Raw genomic sequence first — 21,048 nt, 5'->3', positions numbered from 1 at the left:
ATAATACCAGTGTAAATTTATATTATCCACTGACACTTCGTGATGGAATTGCATTTTAAATTTATTATTAGATTAAAACCAATATTTTTAGCTTTTCCACTTTTTTATTTGACCAGCGACCGGGTTTCGTCGTTACCGACATCATCAGACCAGTCTGATGATGTCGGTAACGACGAAACCCGGTCGCTGGTCAAATAAAAAAGTGGAAAAGCTAAAAATATTGGTTTTAATCTAATAATAAAATACCAGTGTAAGACTCTTTAAATGGTCACAATTGCATAAACCCATAAATATCTTAGTTTAGATACGAGTATTACTTTAACTTTTCTTTTTTACATTTCTACTTAGAAGATACATTTTCATTTTGATATTTAGGTATTGTCACTAATTAATGTCGAGAGGTTACGTGTGCAACAGTAAATCGGTGGTTACTTACCATATTACACTGTATACCTGTTATAATACAATTTAATTAAAACAATGTATAGATTTTATAATCGTAATTTGTAAAACAATTGCCTATAATAAGTGCCTTTATGTGTAAATACTACTACAATAAGATATACATATATTATAATATGAAATAAGTTAATATTGAGATGACTTTATTTATAACGAATTTATTTTATTACTTTTAAAAAAGGTTTCATTTATTTTTACAATGAAATTAAAACATTTGAATTTTACACAATTTCATATGAATTTTTTAATCTATTTTTTTGCATTGGCTTAAGCAGCATTGGTACCAACTTTTCAAAAATACGCAATATTTTATAAACTTACAAGAATGCTGTTTTTTGACGAGTGATTTTTTTATTTGAAAGTTGAATGAAATTATTGTTTTATTTTTCATTTTATATATGTATTATTATATAGAGAATCTTTAAAAAAAACTTTATATGTAGAGAATGTTATATCCAATATTTCGCTTAGACTTTTTATTATTGCTTCACTTGCCTTGGAACTAATGGGTTAGTTAGAAACAAAAAAAACAATGAATAAATAAACTGCTCTGATGATTTTTCATAATTTGCACTATAAACTTAAAAATGGATCTGTTTAAAAAAAAAAAAATTGAGATTGAATACTGGTTTTTATAGGCAAAGTCAGCATATTTAAACATGTTATCAACCGAATGATCCATCTTTTTTTAAACATTTATATGACTTCGTTTTATTTTCTTTAATGCATAAGCAAATCTGTCTATGGAGGCATGTATGTACTATGTTTATTACGTCTGAATATTCATTATATCAACATTGATTTACCGATAATCCTTTTGGGCTTTGTTTTAAATAATAAGGCAAGCCCATTACCATTCCCAGTATATTAAGCACCCAGAAAGCATTATAAAGAAAAACAATATATTGTAATCAGCGTTAAAATATGCATTATGTAACTTTTGTAAGGAATGGCCATCACTTAGAAATAAAGAAAATGTTCATTATAATAAAATACATTTTATAAACGTTGTACCACAGATATCAACCATCACCAATAAGTACCATCACCATATAATGGCATGCCTAGTGTTTAATAATGATTATCGGAACTCATAGATACGTATAAATATAATAAGAATGATTGAGAATGTGCATATTTGCAAAATAATATACGTAGTAAATGCACATATAATACAACAAGAACGATTGGTAAAGTATATACACCAGTTTGGTATATTGTAGATAGGAAATCAACCGGCAATCCAACGAGTTTTATATAGGTAATGACCGATTAAACTTCCTTTTATATAATTTAACAGTTTGTGATAATTGTGTATTTTTAATCGTTTGATCCAGATTTGTTCATTTTTATTTGGTGTTGTTAGGGAAGCCAGGTTTATGGGCTTCTATGGAAGTACCACCACTGATATATACACTTAGAAAAAATAACTTTCCATGTGCAACTTACCTTGATGTGAAAAATAATAACCACATGTAGATTTTTTTTACAGTGTAGCTTTAAATGTAGGGAATTTGAAAGCAATTTTTTTTGCATGCATGAAAACAAATAATAAATCAAATATATATTTAAAAAAAATGGTAACAGGGAAGAAACAAATTTATTAAATAAATTACAGAGGTTTTTTTGTCATAAATATATTATGGATATGCTATTTTTTTTAAATAGTCTTGTTGAACTACCAAGTATCACCACCAGGTAGAAAATCCAGAATAGTGTAACACAGTTTTCACTGATGCTAAATTAGTAAATCAATTTTTGGTTTTCATACTTGAGCTGAAATAAATCAAATAACGGGATATAAAACTGCTTTATCTATGTGAATTGTTTTACTTATAACCATCATTATATCAACATGAAATGAATATGTATTTATTTTAGTTATAAATGCCACAGAATTGTATGTACGTTTATATGTATTGGATACATATATTTTATATAATATGTATTGTGTTGTTCATTGAGTATGTACTTAATTTATCAATATACTTGGAACAAATTAGATTTTAGAATATTTAGCGGTGGTTTTCAACTTAATCACTCCTCCGAATACTAATCAGCGAGAATAGGAAATAATCTAAATATCAAAGACCGCTGTTTTAAAGAATCGCATACATCAGCCGTTGAGAGGTAAAACATACTAATTAACAACTGTCATAATGTATAAGAATGTGTACTTTTGTATATCGTCTGCTGTACAAAGTTGAGTATCAAAAACTTTTTTTTTATAATAGTTTATTTTATCTTTATTTAATATTTTTTTTATCCATTTAGTAGCTGCATTAGATATACAGTTAAATTTCTTAAGAATCAATCATTCACTTCTCCAAATATGTTTTTTTTATTGCAGCTAGAACTTAGATACCCTTCATTTTAATAATAATATCTAATTTCTCTTTTGCTAACTTTTTATCAACTAATGCTCTAGAAATTCAACTAATAGAATGGATATTTTTAACTATTATGACAGTCAATTGTTATCCAAGAAATGTTAAAATCAGAGAATTTTGGAAGAACAAAGAAGTATAAAATTTACAAAAATCAGAAAATGTTTAAGTATACAGTGCAATAAAACAGAATGTATTCCTACATATATTCTGTGTTATACATTTTTAATGATCAGATTTTCACTGTGATTTATCGACTTGGAATTTAGAAGTAGGACTGTAGGACATGTTATACAAAATGCTTAATTCCACTAACAAAACTTCTTAAACCTCATCAATAAACATGCATGCAGAAATACTTTATGTATTTTTTCTCATTATTCTCATGGTTTCATCTGAATTTTCTTAACTTGTGTGTTTTACCAATAAGCTAGAGATAATGTCGTCGGTTCTATATCACCAGTCAACTTCTACAAATGACATTTTGATGCCAAAGGCTTCATTATCAGAGAAATATGTATACATAATTTTTATTTTATCTTTCAAACACTATTAAAATAGAAAATAAAAATAAAGTAATACATAAAAAAGATCAATATTTACACATCGATTACGCAGGATGTATATATATATATATATATATATATATATATATATATATATATATATATATATATATATATATATATATATATATATATATATATATATATATATATATATATATATTACAGGAACAACAATTATATATATGTACGCATATATATGGAATCGTTATTTGGCATTCAATACTGCAAATGTATAAATTACCATGAAGGGGTTTTAACTATTAAGATTGAGTTTTTGCATGTAAATTAAAAATTATCTTGATTAAAATCAATGATTAAAAGTTACGTAAACTTTGAAGTTCCGGATTATTTAATGTTATTTTTATTGAATATTGTGATGAAAAAATTGCAATGTATTTTTGCATTTTTTTTTTAGTAAATAAAGTAAATGATTTTTTTCTACATTCTAATTTGCGAAATTGGATCTTGAATCACGATTTCACTTTTCTATGTAGTCTATTTGAGCGATAACTTGGTGTGTATAACATTATGTATTTTTTTTTCTAACACTTAAATACCTCAGAAAATCCATACCGCTATAAGATAATACAACATAATAGTTATGTATTTAATAATTAAGCCTGAACAGAAAATTCTAAATAGTTTATTTGGATCTTAGAGTACATAATGATAATGGACTATTCGTAAGATTTTTTTTAGTTCCTTATCAATTGCCATGTTATATATGTTTTTCATTGCAAACTAAGACTGATTATAAGTAATAATCAAACATGTTTTTACGCACGGATGATTCATTGCCTTATATTTAAGATCCAATGTATACATATTATAATACATTTGTACAATAAATAAAATAAAATCACTTCTGATCTTTTTATTGAGAACCCTACCACAAAGCAAGCCAGCGCCTTCTATATCAAATAAAAGCCATAGCTTCAATTTGGGAACATCACATCAAGCACTTTTAGTAAACTAATTTTTTAAGATTTCTTTTTTTTAAAAATAAATTTAGGATGTTTGCACATTGTTAACAAAAGTTTTTTTTTATTCAAATAAAATTAATTTTTTTTTACCCATTATCTATTGTTGTCATATTTTTTTTTTACAAATGTAATTCAAATCTCGATTAATTCAAATTAATATTGAAAGGTGAACAATTATGAAAATATGACTTAGATCAAGGGTGGCCAACCCGCGGCCTGCTTGCTGTATGCGGCCCCCCGGGTGTCTACTTGCGGCCCGCGGAGCAAATCACGTATTTTTTCCTTTGGTGTACACAAAACCACCAAAAGAACATTCCATTGTGCGTAGTTCGTATAATATTCCATATATGGGAGAATTTCACTATCCTGGCAATTTCAAGACGCATAATGGCATCAAGTAGTAAAGACGTTGGACTAAAGAGGAGAAGAGTAACAGAAGACCTGAGAAGTTTTTAATACAGATGGACTATAAACTATTTTTTCGTGGAATTTAAAACAAAGCCAACAAGCCTGATATGCAATGATTCTGTTTCTATCTTGAAAAAGTATAACATTAAACGGCATTACGATGCTAAACATGCAAATAAGTTTAACCTAGTAAATATGTTTATATAATATATATGTATATGTATTTATCTTGTTTGCTTTGAATAATAAAATATATTTTTTTTACGGCCCAGTAGGAAATCTCATTTCTAAAATCTGGCCCGGCTACTGAAAATGTTGGCCACCCATGACTTCGATAGTCACTTGTAAAGTAAACTGCAAGAACAAGGATGGATATATTGGTAAATAATTAGGTAAACAATTATAAATCCAATACATCAAATGGTCAGAAGTGACAAATTCGACAATTGTGCTGTCAGTTATTTGGAAGTAAATATAAAATTATTTTTATGTAATTTTATATTGAAATTTATTGATGATGAAGACGGCAAGTATTGGAAATAAGAAGGATGTACTGAGCAGATATAATATCTAATTATATTATATTAGACATTTAGGGTACAAAAAAAGTTATTTAAACATGATCCGACTTATAAATAAGGTAGGTGATGGTGTGAATATTAATGAGCAATATCAACTTCTCAGGAGCAAACTGGATGATGCGATAATATGATGAGGGATGATTTAGTCATGTATCCCTTACTTCCATCTATTATGTGACTTGAGGCGGCTCGAAGTACTGTTGGAATGTAAAGTAGATTCTTCTTGAGCAGCCAATTCTTCATCCATTAAAAGTTCGAAATTCCCTAAAGCTTCGTGTGACGGAATCTTGTTCCAGCGTACACTGAAATTTTGTTAATTTGAATTATTTTCTTTAATACATTTTGTTAATTTTAATTAGTAATTTTTAAATACGTATAATACTTCTAATACTTACTCTGCAACTCCGTCTGGAGGCATTACAACTGATAGTATATTGTCAATCAATTTGTATTTTAATATCCTATCATTAACCGTAGTAGAGGTCAAAGACGGCGATGAATTTACCTTTAGGAAAAAAATAAACATGTAAAAATAGCTGACATGCTTAAAAAATTAAATATTACATATGTATTTTTTTTAAATACCTCTACAAGCCATGGCTTCAGACTATTGTCAATAATGATGTCGTATCCATAGCACTCAAAACAATGTCTGTAAAATGCCAACAGTTTCATACAGTGTAGTAAATAACTAATTGGTAAAGTTAAATATATTTTTAAAGTATCAAATTCATACCATTTGTATACGATAGTGAGTAATTGTGATAATGTGGGATGCATACCTGTCATTGGCCATCACGGGTGCAACTGCCTTTAGTGAGTGGACTATAAGCCACTGAATAGCAGAAAATAATTTTTCTGTTACAGTTTTCCCCCGCGTTCCCTCCAAATACAATCTCAAATTTTGAACACTCATTTTACCTCCGTGGAGACTATTGTACTCACCCTATCAAAGATAAATCTTCTATTAAATATAACGCGCTTTGCACACATGTCGAACTATTCTGTTTTGGGGTAAAGGGGATATATATTCAGATAGAAGTAGAGCATACAGGGTATCTATATACATTTTTAATTGATGTTTTACTTAATAAATACCACTATTTCTTAAAATCTACTGTGACACGTGTTTCGATGCATTCCGCATCATTTTCAAACACCGTATATGTAATTCCGCATCATTTTCAAAAACCGTATATGTAATTACCGTACGCTGTTTAAAAAAAGGTGCGGAATGCATCGAAACACGTGTCACTGTAGATTTTAAGAAATATGTAGTAGTATATGCTAAGTAAAATATTGATTAAAAATGGATAGATTTTACCACAAAGTGACTGCCGAATCAATTAATGAAATTATCGTTATACACTTAGTTATTCATCTGTTTATCTCAACAACAAGAAAAATATCTCACAGCACAAACTTACACATTAAGTTAAACTTAAATAAATGGCTTTAAATAAATGCATATATACTTGCCCCCTGTTTTTGAACGCTGACATTAGTGAGATGGACATACATGTTATCCAATTCTGTCAGACTTGTGTCATACTTTACTGTACAGAATCTGCAGAAACCGAGTTTAAATAAGTATGCTTTTAAAGGACGGAATGAAGTCACCAAAACATACAGGCGTAAATCAAACTTCTTTCCTCCGATCAATAATGGGTTATCAATATACCTGTTAAAAATTTTAGTGTAAAAAATAGCATATGTTATAGGTTCCTGTTACCTAAATATATTTATTCAATATATTTTGAACATATTTTGGAAATTATTGAATATATTTTGGAATATACGTTTTAAAATTTATGCTATAATATCACATTGTTAAATTAAAATAAACTGAAATACCTCGATATAACATAGCTCTCTTTAGCAAGTTGAGGATGAAATGGTGTTTTGGCTTCTCTTGACCATTTTCGTAATTTAGAGAGTTTGTTTATTAAAAATATTCCCGCACCTTGAGATTTACCACAAGGTTTCATTATCCACGTACTTTGCGGTGATTTTCTGTATTCTTCTACAAACATGTTATAATCTATAAAATAAATTATTATCATTTATTAGTATTATGAGCATCAGCGACAATTAATTGATCATCTTCAGGGAGCTAAATACACTTACCAGCTGGTAAAACAAATGTAATGGGTATGAAATCTAAGTGGACATATCTCGTTCCGAGTTGCCCATTTGGTAACACAACTTCCATCTTCTCAGCAAGTGTACTTCCATCACGTTCTAATTCTTTACGGTACCTTTTGATGTTTTTCACTAACAGATCTTTTCTTGATAATTCATAATGATTTGGGAAGTGGTTAATAATTCTGAAAATCGATTTAGTACATTGAAAATTATAGGAATGGAGAATTAGTTTTAAATATTATTTCTTTTGGTCCCTATTCGCACCTCGTGGGGCGTAAGGCACTGCAACGAATCGTGGTTTTCCCTTTAGGCATTGATTATGTAATATTCTTTTTCGATGAAAGTGACAATAAATCTAGGTGTTTAATTTTAATGATTCTTTATATTTTTATTAATATGCATTGTTAGGCTCTGGGCGTACAAGCAGTCACATCAGTCCTAGTATCAACTAAAATTGTACAACTTACTGATTGTCATTCATCCGATAGCCACTTTCCACACTGAAGAGACTACGTACAGTTTGCGTGCCGGCCCAATAAAAGTTCCATTCGTCATCAGGCCCAACTTGCGTCCAACCACGACGTTCAAAATTGTTTACCAGAACAGATTTGTCCAAATCTGTACAGAATGAAACCTTTGTACGTTCCGCTGCAGGACCAGGAATCCTGATGGATTAATATACACAAAATATTTTTTGATTAACACATTTCCGACACAGTGTGATTAAGACGCTGCGGATCGCTGGCGACGGGATTTGATAATTATGCACATATTGTTAAGACCAAAACAAATAAATTGGTACATAATTCATTCTATTTTGACTTTGAAATGAGGCTGGCCTCATACGCCGGCGCAGAAGGTAAAAATAACCTTTCCGTCCTTAAGCATCAATCGACCGAATGCGTAGAAATACCTTTCTCGTCCTTAGTGTGTTAAGTAATTCTGTAACAATTACAGTTGTACTTTTGTGTTTCAGTGCCTTGGTGTGGGCACCCTTTAATTAATCCTGAGTTTCATTCTGGGTAGAGTAACCATTCACATTACGTGTGCTTTTGCCATGTAATATTAATTATATTGTAACATGACAACATTGATGTCAGCCAATGGATACCCGCCATGATGCCTGGAGCACATGTACTAGAAAACAACCATTGGCAACCCGCACTTCTTGCCCGGATCGAGACCAATGTAGATCATACAAAAAATCGTATGGTGCTTATATTGGGAATAAACCTTGTGTTACAAACCATTGAGTATTTTTACTGACAAACACGACAGCTGTTACATAATTTATATTATTTATTATATTAGACACTGGATTATTCACTCTACGGATGAGATGTTAATATTATAGGTGTTTCATCTTGATATGAAACATTTATCATTCTTTTTTATATAAAAGAAGATGGAAGTCTGAGTATCTCAGAGTTTAGGACCTGGCATTTACGTATTGAGTAATCGCTTAAACCAGACAAATACCAGGTCGTAAGCCCTTGGATACTCAAGACTTCTATCTTCTTTCATATAAAAAGGAACGATACCTTTGACACACCTATAGTATTAAATATATTGTTGTGAATATTGTTTTACCGTGACAAAGCATTCATATTACCTGCCATATATAGTCGAGAGATTTGATGCCATGTTCTTTTTAGCTTCTGCGTTCATTATTTTATCTTATTGTTAAAAAAATAGTAATATCTGATGAAATAATAATCCACCTAGAAAAGGATTATACTTTTTGCTTTTATGATGCTTTTTAGATTACAGTTATTGAATTACCATAGTAACAATGGCAGTTACCATGGTAATAATATTTTAGCATGTAATTATGTTGGGGTCTTGGGCTAACCTAATTTTAATAATGCTTGCAGCACATGTCAGTTTTTTGGATTCAGAATCTGAATGACACAAAACTTATACAAAAACTTTGTACATGTTTTTTTTCTGAATGGAAAACATACCAAATTTGGGATTCTGATATGTTTGAATCTTTTACTTACTAAAATGCAGTTTTTCAATGAGAAAATTTCGTTAATGATTTTTTAAATTTATTGTGACTTATCATCCACACCACTTCTACACAGTGATAGGCAGAGAGGATAGAAAGCCATACCACTTTGTCTTTACAAACATTCTTTACCTATTCTACATTCATGCATCTCCTCATATATACCCGTCGCTTATTTTGATTTCTTACCTATCCGCTTTTATGTATTTGATCATGCCAAGAAATCCCCTGTCGTTTTCGGCTTTTATTTTCACATACATTCGCCTCATATATATTTGTTTTAAAATTCTTTCCTCACCCATTTGTTCCACATGTCCGAATTATCTTAACACACCTTTCTTCATTGATAATGCTTATATCAGTCATGTATTCTTTCCTTTTCTCATCATTCAAACGTCTGATAATTTTTATAAATTATTTACACCATATTTTTTACTGATATTATTATATAATCAAAGGAAATATATTAAAAAAACATTTTAAAAACTATATTTCTTTTGAGAGACCGTATCCTATACACTATACCAAATTTGAAAAATAGCATACTGTAATTATTAATTGTCCTGTCAGTCTAAAAAAGTTATGTCAAGCCTATACATAATCCTTCTAAACACAGGACAAGATAAAAAAAATGTAGTGATTAAATGATTTTTTTTTTAAAAGAAAAGAGAAATATTTGCGTTTTTATTATTTACAAAAATACTTCAATTTTATACTATTTCTGTAAGCCTATAAGCGGCTCATTATTAGAAATAGGTATCAACTTGTGGTAGAGTGAGTTCGAACCGAGAAACTCTGACTCAAGAGTCCACGACACTAACCACGGAACCACAACCGGACACATATAAGGAGTCATACATATATAAGGAGTCACCAGCAAAGCCTCTATTTTTAGAGGCTGTCTCCAGGTAGGACAGTAAGCATGGGGAATGTTAATGTGAAAAATACATGACACACACTAAGACAAATTGAAAATAAATATTTTTAAAAATCATTTTGAAATTTGCCAGTCTGGCAGTCGAGTGTACCCACATCACATCAGCTGTTTTTATTAAACAGGTATTTAATGTTTTCCAAACCTGCCAGTAAATAAATAAATTTATTTTTACTTTTTCAAAATTTATGAAATCAAAATATAAGCAACCAATTCATGTTGCTATAAGTGGTAGATGTATTTCCAATTTCGTTTTACACTTTGGACAAACTCTTGTTACATTGGCGCAAGTATCGCTTTTTTATTGAAAAATAAATGTTTTATTAATACCAAAATGTATATGTAAAAAAATAGGTTGGTTCTAATTTCGACTAGTCTACAGATAACTTGCAATCAAAATGTGCACATGGTATTTTTCAATACTATTTACATAATGTTATAGGAAATCATTTCATTACTTGAATCGGCAGTATGTACAGATCAGCTGTTGTATCAGTTATGTAATTAAATTTTGCTTTTTACATAATGTTTATGCGACTTGCACATCAATACTTACAGGATTTCCTCAAAGATTTTATTATTGAGTTATTAAAAAATTAAAATAAATGAAAATCTACTAGATCAATAACAATAACAAAAAAACAAGTCGGGTTAAAATTTATTTAATCAAGATCTAAATAAAACTAAAACATATTAAAAATAAGTGCACTGGGATTTGTAAATATCATTTTAGAATGAATACCAGCCGGGAAGGCCGGGTCTATCTTTACATTTCTCTAGATATTTTCGGTACATTAGTTTGTTTTCATCCAGTGACTTATCAGCTTCTTCTCTCTTTGTATCAGCATCGGAGTACATCTCAGGAAATACAAACTTATGCTCTCGAGGCTGCAAATATGAAAAAGGTGTTGAATAAGTTTATTGTTAGAAAAAATAATATTAGTTATTCTGTGAATTTACACTTATACAAGCACAGACATACACCAATAATATTTACAATTAAAAAAATGGTGTTCAGTTCACATTGGTTAAATACCGACCACTTACTCTAGTAAATATGAGTTAGTCATAATTTTTATGTACAATCATATCGGACTTAATTATAAATATTTCTAAGATGTGACAACTTTATAGTATTTAATAAAATTGACATTACGTGGATGGAAAAATTACAATTTAAAAATAAATTTTATTAGTTTTATATTAATTTCATCTGCGCTATTGCACAAATCATGTTAAGAAACAAAGCAATGGAGTTTGATAGAACTGATAATATAAGAAATGATAATATGTAGTGATAAGGTCATATTGCTCACTCCTTTCAACAACGTCATATATCAAAAATCGACAATTTTCAGTTGGGCCTATTTTCGGAATGCCCAAAAAATGTACTATATCTCAGCAAAAGCGGGATATTTTTATCTTAATATTTACCCGCTACAGGGCATAAAGTGTTGTTTTTTTTAATTTTGAAGAAAAGGTATTGTTTAATTATTTTTTAAAAATAGACTGAATATTTTTCAAATGGAGAAAATACCTTCAGGTTTTACCTAAAAAAAATCTGTTGCACAGTAAAAAGTTCAATAAGTGGCTTGATATTTATTTTTAATACATTTTACTATATTCTTAAACTTTAAAAACGATCTCCTGAAAAATCAAGTTTTTTGATATATGACGTTGATAGGAGTGAGCAATATTATTGTAGGCATAGATAAACAGATGGGTAAATAAGCACCCCAATTCAAACTCACCAGGGTAACATGTGCTATTTTCATATCATCATCTTTGATGATGTAGGCTCTACCTGGAGCTTTTTTTAATTCTCCCGCAGCTATTCTGGTCCGCACCTCTTTAACAGGTATTTTGTAAATCTTTTCCAGGTATTGTCGAATATCCATTCTGGTCATTTCCATTGAGCACGCAAAAGTGACTATGTTTTCAGGTTGTTTATGGATCGGTCTAATTAATTTCATCCAAAAATTTGGCAGAAATACTCGTAATTGTGGGTTACCTCTTTGGTACAATGGATACCTGAAACAAAACACATTTGATTTATATTTTTATACAATAGATTCATATAGAAATATGATTTAGAATATATTATTGATTAATTTACATTGAAACTAGGATACGAGTGAAATAAAACAGACATTCTAACATGAAACTGTATCATAGACAAAATATATTTGCATTTGAAATTTTCATCCTAGTAAGGGTGAAGAGATTTCCTCTGTACTCGGACACTTTTTTATATCCTGTTTTGCAAACAAGTTCGAAGTCATTATTCTGCTCATTTTTTATACAAAAGCCCTCTTGGTTTATTTTCTTAGTGAATAAATACACATTATCATTAAAATCTTTTTTTGTTTCACGTTGATACAATATTAATAAATATTTCTTGATACACTGTTGTAAAATCCATAATGGAATTTCATCAAGAGTAATAAATTTGTTTTTTTTTCATGATAATTATAAGCACGACTTAAAATTCGATACAAAATTAAATATTTTTCTTTTTCACGGGAATATAAATTAATTTTAACTAAACAAATAAATTAAAAATTAAGTTTAAAATTACCATCGTGTAGACATTTTATGATAATATTTATACAAAAAAATATATCAATTATTCCTACACTTTACCGAATCGTAAGAGACCGAACCTAACCTCAAATTCATTGACATTTCAGTGTTGCCCAATTAAAATCTTAAACGAATAAGCCTTGCGCACACGTCACGTTGCTAATTAGTTTTTCGAATTATAATCACATAAAAAAAATTCTCACACTGTATAATTTCTTAAAAGGTTTATTTATTTATTTAACTGATGTGTGCGACAATGTTCACAATCAACGATAATATCGTAGACTATGAAGACCCTTTTTTAAAAAAATGTAATGAATCAACGGACATAAAACAAATTTATGAGGCAAATGTAGTTGGAAAAAGAAGCAGAGGAAGACAAAGAAAAACTTGGCACAATCAGGTTTATCAAATACTTGAAAGCGGCCAGGTCAGGAGTCGAAAAAATCAGCGGGTACATATGAGATGAGGTGAAGAATGTTTGCAATGACAGGGTGGTGTGGCGTTCTATTCTCTCTGCCTACCTCTGCGATGAAGCAGCGTGATGGTTAGTTAGTTAGTTATAAAGAATCATATGCAGATCTTCTTGGTCGGTAGGTAGCATGTTAATGTCTTTTATCCGCCGGATTTCATACCTCCGTCTGAATATAGTGGAACCTCCCACAAAAGGAATAATTCGTTCTATAATCTTACTCTTATGTGAATCACTTGTTAAGTGAAACAATTTTTTCCATATAAATTAATGTAAAATGTCAATTTTTTTTAATTGGTGAATGTTACACGTGTGTAAAGTGATCACTTAAACCAGCCTATTATTTTGGTTTTGGCCAATTAGTGTGGTTGTAATAATGGGTAGAATTGGTGAATGTTACACGTGTGTAAAGTGATCACTTAAACCAGCCTATGACGGTCGTCAGCCCCGTAAATGCCCAGACTTCCATATTCTTCTTCATCTTTGATGAGATGTCAAAAAATAATATGAAAATAACTCCTGTAATTGGAGATAATCCAGATTTTGTGAACAAGTATTTGGACACACTCAAAATGTTGTATTATTTTATTGAATACAAATTCATATTAAGTTGAGACACCTATTATATTGACATATCACCCGTAGGGTGAATAAGCTAGTGCCTGATATAATAATAGCAGTAATATTGTTAATAATCAACCGGTAAAATAAAAGTATCTAAAAAAAGCTAATGTTTATATCAGACTGTCTCCTAAAAAATCAATGTGAACTAATACGGAATGAATCTCACCTATGTTTAAAGGAGCAAGCTACATAACTACTTTACAAATTTCTCAACTGATGGCACTTCAATCAGCCATACTTCCGAATGTATTAAATAATGCTAACGTGGAAGGTATCCGAGACCGTTGCATATCTCGCTCACTCCTTTCAACAACGCCATATATCAAATTCGTCAATTTTCAGTTGTGCATGTTTTCGGAATGCCCAGAAAATGTACTGTATCCCAGCAAAAGCAGCATATTTTTAACTTAATATTTACCCGCTATGGGGCAGAAAATCTTGTTTTTGCATTTTGAAGAAAAGGTATTGTTTTATTATTTCTTTAAATATACTAAATATTTTTCAAATGAAGAAAAAACATTCAGGTTTTACCTGAAAAGATCTATTGCACAGTAAAAAGTTCAATAAGTGGCTTGATATTTATTTTTAATACATTTGATTATATTTATAAACTTTAAAAACGATCTCCTGAAAAATCATGTTTTTTGAAATATGACGTTGTTGAAAGGAGTGAGCGATATATAGGTTTAAAAATTAATCAAATATGGATGTTAAAAAATGGGCAGAATGGTGATCGTTATAAGTGTATAAGATGATTGCTTCAGCCAGACAAATGTCAGGTTGTAAGTCCTGGGATACTCAGACTGTCATCTTCTTTCATATATGTAAAAAGAACGATGGATGTTTCATACCAAAACACCTATAATAATGCATACTAATTCTTCTAGGAGTTTTGAGTCCAATCAAAATACTTATAAGATTATATTGATAAAACCGTTTTAAACTTACAAGACAAATTAAGTATCCTTCATAACGAGGCATTTGAAATTCTATCTAAATATTTTGTAATCCTTGTGTTTTCACTGAATAATGATAGTAATTCTTCGAGAGAGGGGGTATTTGTATGAATAAGGATCATTGTGTTGTAAGACAAATAAACATAATATTTCTAAACATTTTTAAAAGCAAGTACTTTTTTTACACCTTTTTTTCTTCATGTACGTAGGGCACACCCTTATTTTTTTAACCCTTATCTGCACCCGATGGTGCGTAGGGTACAACATCTTGATTGTTAATTGCTTCAAGGCAAGATGATCAGCCCTGCGCTTCTTGTACCAGTCCAGGGTGAAATGAAATAAATATGAGAGGGAAAATCAACCCGTATTTAGTTTATTTATTGGGTATCTGGAGGAAAAAAATAGCGAATGTAAATATGAAATATGTTTTATGCACAATTGAGGAATATTAAACAAAAGCATTATATGATTAGTTGAATTATAAAATTCGCTTTTATTCATAAAATGTAAAAGTATTGTTATTGGTTGAAGTTAATTCTTTATATAAAAAGATGAGTAGCATGTAGAAATTAATTACAGATGAAAAAAGGGCAGAATGGATGGTTTGATTTACCTAAATATGTTACTACATATACAAACAATTTTCATTTTAAAAGTACCTTAATTCACGCAACAAAAAAGGCTTATTCACATTAAGTCATGTATAAAAATATTACAGGCACCATTAGGTTATTATGGGTTTATTTATTGGAATAATATTTAGTTTTGGGTAGGTACCCCAATTTTGACAAATTTATTAATTGTCACATTCACTTGCAATCAATTAACACGGTTTTGGCTTAGAAGTAAATTTAGATTGGAAATTAAGCTTTATATATACATATATTTTAAAATTCCTTTCCTAGTTTTTATTATTCAAATTAAATTGAAAAAGAGTCATATTAAAAGTATTCAAACAAATACAATCAAAGGTAAAGTTTGATTTCTTTACAATTCCTGATTACCCATTTAAATATTTATTATGACTAGGAAATACTAAGCACGATATTATTATCTAATGAAAAAGTTTTTAACCACTACATAAATACTAATTTACTTTATTGTGGTTTAGAAATAAAAATAATATTAAGACATTTTTTTATGGTATAGTACCTACCACACTTCATTATAGAACAAATTTCATGTTTTTTAAGAGCTACGTTAATTCTAAAACATTACGAGGTAAAAGATACTAAGTGTAAATAAACCCAAATTAACATTATTATTACTTTAAAAAAACCTTTCATTCGAAATTTATTGATTAAAAAAACACACAATAAACTCAATTGTGATGATTTTTATTACGAGGGATTGATCCACCTTCTCTTAGTAAAACACATTCACTGTAAGCTTATATTCTCACTTATGCATATAATAATAACAGAAAAAGCTAATCATATTTAAATGCCACAGTGACACAGGAAACTAGGATTGTATTTGTTAAAAAAAATTATAATTTCACCAAAACAACCCAAAATCTCATGATTTCCAAAAATTAGGATTCTGTTGCAATCTTCTCTCAAAGTTTTGATACCAGGTTTGGAGGGTATTCAAAGGTACAAATATAACCCCTGGTGAGGGTTGCATATCGGCTTGCGTCACGGCAAAACTTGCAGTAAAATTCATAAAATTTTCCAGCATTTTCTGCCCGAATGATAAATATGAATTGGTAGACACCTGAAAATATAGCGATATAAAATATTACTGATATTATAATCTAATGTAACGGAGAGAAAATAACACAAAATATTATAATATACTAACCGTAGCGGGAACTTGCAGCTGCGCATTTATTTCAGGTTCAATTGATACACCTATTTGAGCATTGTGACAAATTTGCTGTTGTCCAAATGTACTCATGAAGCCACTGTCACCTACTAAAATAAAATAAAAATGAAACATAAGAACTTACTCTTGCTTACTCAATCCAACATAGATGGCTGTTGTGAACTCATATGTACTGTGTCATGATATTGATCAATATATCTAGGAGTTCTGAAAATTTGAGTAGTAAGGTCAAATCATGGGTAGAATGGTGAATGTATGCATACTTGCTAAATAAGCATAGCACTAAAACGGTTAATTTCAGTTCATATGGGGAAAATTGTTTTTATATTTGTCAGTTTCTTTGGGAACAGATTATTGAGGAACATAGGGGTTTCACTGTACTTGTTAGATAAAACTTTGTTAAACAGGTGAAAATTCGACTAAATTATTATTGTTTGTATTGTATTTTTACTTTACCGGCTAAATCACTGAGTTTTTTCAATGATGATATTTTATATATAGCCGATGGTTTAAGGTTGGAAATGTGTCCTAAGAGTTGCCAATTAGGAGGAGCATTTGGATCAGGCCAGCTGTAGTAAACTGAAATAAATAGATCAGACATTAGAGCACATAAATGGATTAAGGTATTGTTAAGATACTATGTGATGACAGATTTGTTTGAACCACATAGAGCACCACTTCCCATTGACACGGTGTCAACTTGATCAAATTATTTGAAGAGAAGCTTATAAGCTTGTGCTCCAGATTTATCGATCTAGGAACGGAATGTATTTGATGGATGTAGATGACGGGAGTGACGGAACAAGTGAAGTGAAGGAAGGTATATACAGATTCTAAGTAAAGCTATCTGCAGGCGGTTTTCTGCTTATTTTATTGGTGTTGCTAGTAGCCGGATAAATAAGCACCACAATACAATGAACACTTACCCATTCCAACAGTACCATCCGGAAGAGCAACTGACCCGGTGAGGAACACTACAACATGATTTATATTATCAGCATCTGTTATTGTAGTGAGAAATTTTGTATCTCCAACTTGTGAAAAATCAGTTTGGACCTGAAACCAACCATTATTTATAAATTTCTTTTCCTAATCTTTATCCACGCCCGGTGCTGCATAGTGCACCACATTGTATCGATGCAGTATTGGTTGTTAATTATTTTAAGGCAAGGTAATAACCCTGCACTTCAGGTTTGGATGTGGAATATATTTTATGGGATAAAATAACTTATCGCTCACTCCTTTCAAGAACGTCATAAATAAAAAATCATCAATTTTCAGTTGTGCATGTTTTTGGAATGCCCAGAAAATGTACTATATCCCAGCAAAAGCGGCATATTTTTAACTTTATTTACCCGCTACAGGGCAGAAAGTGTTGTTTTTGCATTTTGAAGAAAAGTGTAGGCGTCTAGCTACACCGCCAAATTGGCACCGCTGAAAAATACAAACATGGCGAATTCGCTACGGAGATTCCCGAACGAAATCAACGATCGCGGCGAGCCGAGAAGAAAAGGACGAGGCCACCTACACCGTTTGGTCCGAACGGACGTGTTTGTCTAGCTTCACATTTTTACTTCCATAGTTCATAAATTCATTAGATTAAGTATTTTTAGTAATTATCAAGAGTAATTGTAGTGTACGAGCTTATATAAATAAACGATCTGTAAGTAAGAATTCTTTAATTATCCTTTTCTGGCTTCCCTTTTCAATAACCAACACGTGATTCTTTCACGTGGCATCAGACAATAACAACAAGCTATAAATGGCTACCTCAACGTAGCAACCGCTACACACACACACGAGGTGACTAAATTGGTGACCCCAGCCGTTCTTAGGTCGCTATATTGGTGACCCCCGACGTTCCCGGTTGGCCAAAAAAGGTATTGTTTAATTTTTTTTTTTTAAAATACTAAATATTTTTCAAATGGAGAAAAAACCTTCAGGTTTTACCTTAAAAGATCTGTTGCACAGTAAAAAGTTCAATAAGTGGCTTGATATTTATTTTTAATACATTTGATTATATTTATAAACTTTAAAAACGATCTCCTGAAAAATCAAGTTTTTTGATTTATGACGTTCTTGAAAGGAGTGAGCGTTATGTGAAAAAACTCAAGGTGAAAAACATTAATACTTCATGGAAACGGAAATGGAGAAGGAAAAGTAGGCAGGAAAGAATAACAGCAACAATGGTTAGGGCAAGTCAGTGTTGCATACCCACAAGTTTGTATAAGTTACACATTGCTAATGTTACACTTTGTCTACCCTGAACTCTATCTTAGCCGCAGGACCGATCATCTTGTCTTCATGTAATTAACGATCGAGATAAGACTTTGCCGATGAGATATATGCCCTATGCACAATTGGGTGTAGATGAGGGTCAGTAGAAAAAGAAGAAAAATGTGTATGAATCCTTTGGGAGAAAATTTAATTGAAATTTATTTTTATTTTATTTTATTTATTCGGGAATTGTACAGCTTACATATAAAAAAAAGATATAATAAACAATAGTTACATTAACAATAATAAACATTACATTACATTAACAAAAAATAGTTACGTTAAAAAAAAAGCCAATTAAACAATTCCACGATTATGTTATAAAACTATTAAAAAACATTCAGAGATTTAAAAAAAGGGTATGATATAAAATAATAGATTTAGCAGGAAGGAGAAGGACTTATATTCATATTTAATTTATTATTTGCGAATTTCTTCTAACCAAAATCAACTGCAGCTCTTAATAACGACAGTGTGTGTGCAATGAGATTTTTGTATTGAAACTGCCGAATGGCAAACTTTGGCAGCTTGAAGCAGTTGCCCATTGACTGCTTCAAGTTATGAAATTGCCAAAATAATTGAAACATCCCTAATATTGTGAAGCTGAGTATTAACATGTAGTGTACAAATTGAACATAATTTGAATGAATTCAATGTAGAAAGATAATGCATATTAAATTACTGTTATATACCATTTATTGATTTTTTAATTATTCCTTGGAATAATGTTTGTCTGGGACCCTTTCGATTTTTGCAGGTCTGACCTTGACGGGGTTAAAATAATATTATTGGCTGTTTTTTCTATGTAGGGGTTTTATGCTATTGGTTGTTTTTTTGCTTAAATAATCCTAAAAACATCGATAAAATAATTACTTATAGATTTTTAACTAAGGTGTGTTAACATAAAATAACGATTGATATTGGAAACAGTGTTTCGTGTATTTTAATACCTTTTAAGTAATTACTCATATTTATAAAGTTAATGAGAAGGATGTTGGCTCATTCAAACAAATATGTATTAGGAAAATACGGGAGATATAATGCATTAAAATAAAAAGAGATATGCAAAAAAATGAACAATAATTAAATAAAAATTAAACATCTAATACAGCATTTTACAGTGTATTTTGTTAAAACAATGTGAAGATACAATAACAAAACAGATTGGTTATATTTTAGATGTCGGTATACAAAAATTAAGATCCTTACCAAGCGGCCCGAAACTATCACTCCCAACATATTAGACATTTTGTTAATTAATATAACATATGAATTTCAGCCAAATAGAAATATTAAAACAGTAAAGCGGTGTCTCAATGATATAAAAAACTTCGAAGATTTCTATCGAATGTTCGAAACTACCCCATCTGACATTCAATAAACAAAATCAAAGATAAAAATAAAAGTACTTGTCTTTTTTTCTCTGGTTTGAGTTACGTTCGTAAACATCAATCGAGAATTGGTGCAAATCACAGCCTACTGCCGTGCTAGATCATTGGAAAATATTTTTTTTACTAAAATCCACCTATAATGGACGTGCCTTTTGTTGAGGACATCAGAGGCCATCGTTTTTATATCCGATTTTATGAACTGAATCACTGAATAAGAATTTCACCTTATACACATATTATATATTTTTTCTTATTATATTTTTTAAATTTACAAAATAAAATAAAATACTTATATCTAATTTTGATGATACTTTATTACACTCTGTATCTAGGATGCCAAACCGGTTGATCGCAAAGAAATTGGTCGATTCCGAAACCTTTCGTGAATTTGGGAAAAATATATACAATATATTATTTTTGTAATTATTGAATATGCGG

The 21,048-nt window shown here is 30.2% G+C and overlaps 3 protein-coding genes across 4 annotated transcripts; all 3 read right to left on the bottom strand.

Annotated features, from left to right (window-relative positions):
- Window positions 1-219: 219 nt before the first annotated feature.
- TTLL1B (Tubulin tyrosine ligase-like 1B) lies at window positions 220-9,299 on the bottom strand. The gene is made up of 10 exons (XM_088258031.1): window positions 9,148-9,299; window positions 8,003-8,200; window positions 7,518-7,717; window positions 7,245-7,431; window positions 6,870-7,071; window positions 6,173-6,336; window positions 5,976-6,042; window positions 5,786-5,895; window positions 5,552-5,692; window positions 220-2,238 (listed from the first exon to the last, which is right to left on the bottom strand). The coding sequence occupies exons 1-10, from the start codon at window positions 9,201-9,203 to the stop codon at window positions 2,214-2,216; spliced, it is 1,350 nt and encodes a 449-aa protein (XP_088114157.1). The 5' UTR covers window positions 9,204-9,299; the 3' UTR covers window positions 220-2,213.
- Window positions 9,300-11,126: 1,827 nt separating this feature from the next.
- On the bottom strand, window positions 11,127-13,197 carry mRpL23 (mitochondrial ribosomal protein L23). The gene is made up of 3 exons (XM_088258091.1): window positions 13,059-13,197; window positions 12,232-12,511; window positions 11,127-11,368 (listed from the first exon to the last, which is right to left on the bottom strand). Exons 1-3 carry the CDS (start codon window positions 13,070-13,072, stop codon window positions 11,210-11,212), a joined length of 453 nt encoding a protein of 150 aa, XP_088114217.1. The 5' UTR covers window positions 13,073-13,197; the 3' UTR covers window positions 11,127-11,209.
- A 2,382-nt stretch (window positions 13,198-15,579) lies between these two features.
- LOC148310623 (protein OPI10 homolog) lies at window positions 15,580-20,598 on the bottom strand. 2 transcript variants are annotated; one of them, XM_088258089.1, is made up of 5 exons: window positions 20,429-20,598; window positions 17,869-17,998; window positions 17,399-17,521; window positions 16,919-17,031; window positions 15,580-16,831 (listed from the first exon to the last, which is right to left on the bottom strand). In XM_088258089.1, the coding sequence occupies exons 1-5, from the start codon at window positions 20,465-20,467 to the stop codon at window positions 16,634-16,636; spliced, it is 603 nt and encodes a 200-aa protein (XP_088114215.1). In that variant the 5' UTR covers window positions 20,468-20,598; the 3' UTR covers window positions 15,580-16,633. The 2 variants fall into 2 exon arrangements, with proteins under 2 accessions (XP_088114215.1, XP_088114216.1); XM_088258090.1 differs by having other exon boundaries at window positions 16,919-17,028.
- Between the last annotated feature and the right edge of the window lie 450 nt (window positions 20,599-21,048).

This window comes from Brachycentrus maculatus, unplaced genomic scaffold (assembly GCF_059751285.1).
Source record: "Brachycentrus maculatus isolate JH-2025_06_01 unplaced genomic scaffold, ASM5975128v1 h1tg000090l, whole genome shotgun sequence".
Lineage (NCBI taxonomy): Eukaryota > Metazoa > Arthropoda > Insecta > Trichoptera > Brachycentridae > Brachycentrus > Brachycentrus maculatus.
This window is presented reverse-complemented; position numbering and strand designations above follow the sequence as displayed.